General features: G+C 40.4%; 1 protein-coding gene across 1 annotated transcript; it reads left to right on the top strand.

The window, feature by feature from the left end:
• The first annotated feature begins 217 nt into the window (after positions 1-217).
• LOC125918223 (cyclin-A2) lies at positions 218-7,648 on the top strand. Its single transcript, XM_049624251.1, has 8 exons — positions 218-1,351; positions 2,127-2,370; positions 3,876-3,988; positions 4,187-4,410; positions 5,290-5,497; positions 5,913-6,026; positions 6,467-6,600; positions 6,965-7,648. The coding sequence occupies exons 1-8, from the start codon at positions 1,139-1,141 to the stop codon at positions 7,011-7,013; spliced, it is 1,299 nt and encodes a 432-aa protein (XP_049480208.1). The 5' UTR covers positions 218-1,138; the 3' UTR covers positions 7,014-7,648.
• The last annotated feature ends 48 nt before the right edge of the window (positions 7,649-7,696 follow it).

Genomic DNA, 7,696 nt, shown 5'->3' with positions numbered 1-7,696 from the left:
TCATATTTTTATTATATTTAACCTTCATTTCTAAATGGAACAAATAATTATATCTAGGTCACTAGAATTTCACTGGTGCTTTTTGTTGGCTGCCACAGCTTGGCAAAATATTCATCAAAATCAGTGACTGTCTAGTTGAATTTCTTGTAGTACATTACTATTTTTTTATATATATGTTATATATATGATGTATCATATATATGTATCATATATGATGTATCATGTATATATGATGCGTATCATATATATATGTATTTATTATATAGATATCAACAGTAGTTCAAAGTGGCACCTTACTTAATTGCATCTTCATTAGATAAATTAAAAAGCATGACTGAAGAAACACCTAAATGGTAAGATATTATAGTCTACCACTTGAATGTCAGTTATTACGTTAGCAGCGGGTAAATGATTTATGCTCATTATATAATCATGAGAGCCGTATGACATGTAGACATTACTCCCAATTAATAGATAAGAAAACTGAGGATCAGAGACATTAAATAACTGGTCCACGACTACCAGGCCAGTAAGTGGCTGGGTCAGATTTTAGACCTTGGGAAACCAGGCAGGCTAACTGAAGGTTCCACAGCTAACGACTGGGGTGGCTCACTAATAACTGCTTAAGTTTAACTCAGTTTATCCAAGAGGCAGCCCTAGCCCAGAGCCCAGGGATCACCTAGTGGCCCAGTTTAAAGTCACCAGAAACTCGGGACCCGCCTCTTCGCTCGGCGCAGGCGTTTTCCCTCCCGCCGCCGTTCGGCGTTTCTCCCCCTCTGCTCCTTGGCCTTCGCGGCCGCCTTCATTCGCCTGCGACTGTGTCGCCTAGAGTGACGTCACGGGCGTCGGCCCTTTCCATTGGCTCATTTCAATAGTCGCGGGATACTTGAACTGCATGAACAGCCGCCGCTCCGGCGGGCTGCTCGCGACATCTCGGGGGCGTCTTTAGCCCTCCACGCCCGGCAGTTCCTGCCTACGCCTTTCTCAACTTACTTGGAACTCCGTGATCTCAAGCGGGCAGGCTGGCCCGGGCTGCGGCGGATTGCTACGGCGGGAGCGTTTCTTGTTGGGGTCGGCGGGACGGAGTACACGCCGCTAGGCGCCCCAGGCTGATTCCGCCGCGACCCCGGGAGCAGTGATGTTGGGCAGCTCCGCGCCGGGGCCTGCGTCCCGCGAGGCGGGCTCGGCGCTGCTAACATTGCAGCATACGGAGCTCCAAGAGGACCAGGAGAACATCAACCCTGAGAAGGTGGCGCCCGCCCAGCAGCCCCGCACTCGTGCCGGGCTGGCCGTACTCAAGGCTGGGAATCCGCGCGTTCCAGCACCGCAGCAGAGGCCCAAGACACGACGGGTAAAGAGATGAGCGGTATCTGCAGGAGGGTGGGCCGAGCGGGAGTTTTGCACGAGGTTTAGCAGGCCGAGGAGCGTGGCAAGAAAGCATCTTCCGAGCTTTTTTAAAGGGAGTCCTGGGTCTTGAGTCACCTTGATCCCTAGTTTTCTGGCGTGTGGGATGCCACTTAATAGCTTCTCCCCCATTGCTCTCTTCGCCAGCTGTGTTATGTTGCCTGTCTGCTGTTTATTGGGGATGTTTTTCTATAGATAATGGGAGTCAAACCAAACCCTAATCAAGTCCTACGTGTGTCCGCGCTTTTCTCGCCGCTTTAAACCCCAGGCCCTGCCCTAGTATCTGGACCTCCTTCCCCTCTCCATATGGTTAAGATTACCTCAACTTTAAGAAAGGGTATAAAAAATACTTTGCTTTTAGTAAATTCCGCCATTTTGCCGGATTTGCTCGGTTGCTCCACCCTTGGGCGAAAGTAGTGAACCGACACCTCTTTGCCGGCTCTCCTAAACTTGTCATTTCTCAGCCTGCCCCTCCACCCATCTTATGGCCTTGATTAGTTTTGTATCTTCCACTTAGTGTGACTCTTTTTATAACTTATGTAGGAATGCCTGTAACGAATTTAAACATCCCTTTCTTCAGCCACTCAAACTTTACGCATGGACTTTGCCCCAGTTTAATTTCCTGAGTATTTGGGAGTAAAAAGCAGACACTGAGACCCATAAGGGGAAGAAACCAAAACTCCATTCAACAGGCTCAAAGCCAAATATTTATTTCTTTTTAGGTTGCACCTCTTAAGGATCTTCCTATAAATGATGAGCATGTCACTGTTCCTCCCTGGAAAGCAAACAGTAAACAGCCTGCATTTACCATTCATGTGGATGAAGAAGAAGAAAAGACTCAAAAGAGGCCAGCTGAATCTAAAAAAACAGAACATGAAAATGTCCTGGCTTTTAATTCAGCCATTACTTTATCTGGACCAAGAAAACCACTGGTACCTCTGGATTATCCAATGGATGGTAGTTTTGGTAAGTTTTAAAGAACATCTGTATCAAATCAATGTAATTATTAAATACACTGGGGGAGCCTGGTGGCTCACTGGATTGAACTTTTGACCCTTGATTTCGGCTCAGGCCATGATCCCAGGGTTGTGGGATCAAGTCCCACACCGGGCTCCCTGCTGAGCACGGAGCCTGCTTGAGATCCTTTCTGCCCCTCTCCCCAGCTCACTCCCACACTCTAAAATAAAAAATAATAATAATAATCTCTTTCTTTAACTAAAAAATAGGCTGCATTAATGCTATTTTGTACTTTAAGACATTTTCTTACTTGATCCTTAGCACATTTATGAACGAATAGATTTCAGTTGTATTCATAAGACTCACTTTGTACATACCACTCAGAGTATTTGAAAAGGATGCAACTTTCAATATTGTGATATCTAACATCTCTTACAGCTTTAAGGTAACATTTATTTTTGAGAGAGAGAGAGACAGCGTGAGCAGGGAAGGGGCAGAGAGGGGGAGACTCCGAAGCAGCCTCAGGCTCTGAGCTGTCAGCACAGAGCCTGATGCAGGGCTTGAACGAATGGTGATATCGTAACCTGAACTGAAGTCGGATGCTTAACTAACTGACCCACCCAGGCACCCGTCTGTTATAGCTTTAAAATTTTGTTTCTGTAAATCCAGTCTGATACCAGAGAGGGACATTATTCTACTGTAAGTCAAGCATTGAACCATGGCTTTGCACTTAACCACATAAAAATAAAAGTAGCTGCTATAAAGACAGCTCTGCCAACAGTTTATGCAACTTCTTTACCATAGGTCTGCTGAGTCACTGGGCAACTCATTAAGTTTAGTCTCTAGTTCTACTGTGAGAAGTGGTCTAGAAATCGCAGGAAAATCTTTTGGAAATAAAGTAAAGTTTGTATTTTTATTTAAAGTTTGCCACAAATTTTAACCTCAAAGCGAACCCTGAAGTGAAAAGAATAATTAATGATATTCTTTGCCTTAAAAGATAATTTAAAGTTACAGACATGAATCACTTGATTATAGTGTTAATTTGTTTGAACTGCTTGTAACAAACCTCATTTTCTCATTCATACACTCATAGAAGCACTGCTTCTTAGTTAGTGCCTAGATTGTACTTTGAATATGTCAGACTTTGGGGTCTGCAAACTCTCAGGATAAATACTACATACTATCTCCAGACTGTTTTGGATTTTAACTCAGTCCTAACAGAATCACTGTGCCATCTGCTCTTATTTCTCATGGAATATGAATATTAACATAGTACTTGATCTTCAAACTCATTTTCCTTTTAGTGGCCTATTAGTATTTTTTCTTATTGATTAAAACCAAGTGGAGAGGGGGTACTAAAACCACAGTGAACTATTCTTTGTACTTTTTCATGAACAGCCCTTTTTAGTTGGATGAAATAAATGCTTTCATATGGGACTCCTTACAAGGGCAGTTTTGGCTATTAATTAGAAAATTAAACAATGAACTTAATCATAACTTCTGTATTCTCCCAGAGTCACCACATACTATGGACATATCAATTGTATTAGACGATGAAAAGCCAATGAGTGTCAATGAAGTCCCAGACTACCATGAGGACATTCACACATACCTTAGGGAAATGGAGGTAACAGCTCTCTGAATCCAATTTTTATACGGTTTTACTCATTGTGGCAAAATGAAACTGAGAGGATGTTTTTAAGTTCCTTAACTGGTGGTGAATTAGTCTAATGTTATACTGATGTTTCTGGTATGTGGCATCTTTGTTAATGGTAGAATAATCTAATTGTAATTTTAATATTATACTAAGTAACTGTCTCAACAGGTTAAATGTAAGCCTAAAGTGGGTTACATGAAGAAACAGCCAGACATCACTAACAGTATGAGGGCTATCCTTGTGGACTGGTTAGTTGAAGTAGGAGAAGAATATAAACTACAGAATGAGACCCTGCATTTGGCTGTGAACTACATTGATAGGTTCCTTTCATCGATGTCTGTGTTGAGAGGAAAACTTCAGCTTGTGGGCACTGCTGCTATGCTGTTAGCCTCGTAAGTCCAACTTGGTTTGTTGGATTAAGTGATTGGTACCTTTCTGTGTAAGGAAGAGGTTGTGATTTTTAACACTGACATTTTAATATACACAAGGCAGAGTTGGAAGCTACTTTAGGGGTAGCAGCATGAAACAGTGTGGAAACTAGTTTAGGATATTAATTTTCCCAGATCTAGATTCCAGGGTACCTTAAAGATGGAGACTGGCTACTTTTTTTTTTTTTTTTTTTTAATGTTTATTTATTTTGAGAGAGAGAGAGATAGAGCACGAGCAGGGGAGGAGCAGAGAGAGAGGGAGACACAGAATCCGAAACAGGCTCCAGGCTCTGAGCTGTCAGCACAGAGCCCGATGCGGGGCTCGAACTCATGGACCGTGAGATCATGACCTGAGCTGAAGTCGGATGCTTAACCGACCAAGCCACCCAGGCGCCCCGACTGGCTACTTTTTAATACACTTGGACTAGATTACCAAATTTAAAAAAGTGTGGTTCCTTCCATCAAAAAGTGCTTTCTGGCATAAAATCATATCTTCTTAAGACATGGAAATTAGATTTAAAAACTAAAAATGTTTATTTTTCTAAGAATTTCCTAAATTTTCATTTACTTGAACTCTGGCATTGTTACCATCTTGGGAACTCTTAGGCCTCTTATTTGACTGCATTGGGACAGATGTCCCACGAGTCCTGTATTGATTTGGGTCTTTCAGTTAGCATCTATCTAGTCTCTGCTGGTAATGGTCAAAATCAGTGGAAACAGGCAACTGGTGGAGTGTAGGTTTGGGACTCATTCCATGTATTCTGCTAAAGCGATTTCAGAATTAGATAAACAGCTTGCTTCTCTTTTGGAAAGACTGATTACTTAAAACTTTTTTCATTGTAGAAAGTTTGAAGAAATATACCCCCCAGAAGTAGCAGAGTTTGTGTACATTACAGATGATACCTATACCAAGAAACAAGTCCTGAGAATGGAGCATCTAGTTTTGAAAGTGCTTGCTTTTGACCTAGCTGCACCAACAGTAAATCAATTTCTTACCCAATACTTTCTGCATCAGCAGTCTGCCAACTGCAAAGTTGAAAGTTTAGCAATGGTAAGTTCTTTTCATTTTGTTGAATGAAGATTCTTAGGTCACACAGTTTAATTACATAGCTTTGGTCAAGGGATTTAGTATTTAGGGGACAAGTTAATGCTATAGTATAAAGAGAACCTACCATTGGTGAAAGGTAACATGAATTCGAAAGTAACTAGGAGTAGTGGAATGAGGATTGAGTCTTGGGAAATGGTAGCCAGAAGAGTTTTAAAAATTATTAAAAGAGGAAAAAATACAGGATGAAGATGGAGCAAAACACTAAGATAATGGATAAGGGCTGTGACAATTTTTTTTTCCTATGGTTGCCATAGAGCCAGTCTTAAAAACAGGAAAATATTAGGACAGAAGGCAAGGATTTGAGGTTTGAATTCTAGAGCTCTTGTGATCATAAAGTATATTTACATTTTCATTGCAGTTTTTGGGAGAATTAAGTTTGATAGATGCTGACCCATACCTAAAGTATTTGCCATCAGTTATTGCTGCAGCAGCATTTCATTTAGCACTCTACACAGTCACAGGACAAAGCTGGGTATGTATTTCGATGTCTTCACACTTCTGCCTTGCAACTTAAATAGTTGTGTCAGTTAAGTCAGATAATTGTCCTATACAAGAGATGGTGGTCTAGAGGTACTAACCTGGAAAAACTTCAAAAAATCTGCACTGTTTAAAGTGTCTTACCTATTTAGTAATGTATGTTTGTTAGGTAGAAAGCTTAGTTATTACTTGGATTTGAAAGGTGTGCTTAAAGGATCAGGCCATAAGACCTGCTGCTGGCAGGGAAAGTAGTAAAAATTGACCAAAGTCAGCATAAAAGATGGAATAATGACTTGAGAAAACTAGATTTCTTAGCTGGAGGTGTTGGCCCTGAAATTTAACGAAACTCCAGCTTAATGCCAACTACTAACTCATTATGTTTGGTGTCTGTTCCTAAAAACAAAACTCAGTGCTTCTCTACCCACTTCTCTGCAGCCTGAATCTTTAGTTCAAAAGACTGGATATACCTTGGAAAGTCTTAAGCCTTGCCTCATGGACCTTCACCAGACCTACCTCAGAGCACCACAGCACGCACAACAGTCAATAAGGGAAAAGTATAAAAGTTCAAAGTAAGAATTAACATGATACTAAAGAAGCTTGCTTTTCCAGGCTATTGCATGATTCTGGGACACCTGACATTTTAACTTTATCAAAGGATTCACAAAACAGACACAGCCTCCCTAAGAAACTGTTCTCTTAGCAGGCCAGGTGTTCTGAGTATGCTGTAGTTACCCTTTCTGTCCTGCATTTGAGGGAAAAGAGGGGAGAGGAACGGGTATGCGTGCATGTTTTGTGGACCAGACAATGATTGTATAACCATTAACTCAATCAGCATACAAACAGGATTTTTGAGTTCCTAGTATATGTATCATTCCATGAGCCCCTTTACCCAATGAATATTTACAGTTTTGTTTTTTTTTTCCCTATTTCCAGGTATCATGGTGTTTCTCTCCTCAACCCACCAGAGACACTAAATGTGTAACAGTGAAAGACTGCCTTTGCTTTCTAAGATGTAAATCACTCCAAGTATATGGTGTACAGTTTTTTCTAAGGTTTTAACCTTTACAATCATTTCTGAATACAGAAGTTAGGGTCAAGTACAAATTATGGTATCTATTACTTTTTAAATGGTTTTAATTTGTATATCTTTTGTACATGTAACTATCTGAGATATTTGGCTAATTTTAAGTGGTTTAAAGTATTAATGATGCCAGCTGTCAGCACAATAAGAATAAGAATAAATGGATTTAGAAAATTTGGTTTTGTAAGTCAAATTTGATTTGACTACGGTATCACTCAGAAAAATTAATTTCATTTAGTATAGAAGGGGACTGGGAAGGCTTCTCTTGTGTAGGAAAATGGATAAAAGTTTGAGCATCCATTTTCCTAAGCCACTGGATCAATTTGGTGACTTGCGCATAATCCAAGCATATCTGGAATAAATCTGTGCTTATTTATCTGTTGTGATGATCCTGAGAATCTTTCAGCTCTTTGTACACACTATGAAAATGCTTTTTCATTCCTCATCAACTTTTACACTTTACTGAAGTGACAGTTATTTAAAACCTGTTAAGTTGTCCAAAAGGTTTATTTTAAAGCATAATGTAAAAAACTATTAATGGAATTGACTAGATTTTATAATGGATTTGTGAAGAGAAAAATACC

The sequence above is a fragment of the Panthera uncia genome, unplaced genomic scaffold (genome assembly GCF_023721935.1).
Source record: "Panthera uncia isolate 11264 unplaced genomic scaffold, Puncia_PCG_1.0 HiC_scaffold_568, whole genome shotgun sequence".
NCBI classification, from domain to species: domain Eukaryota; kingdom Metazoa; phylum Chordata; class Mammalia; order Carnivora; family Felidae; genus Panthera; species Panthera uncia.
Note: the sequence above shows the minus strand (reverse complement) of the source record. Positions and strands in the feature narration are given on the sequence as shown.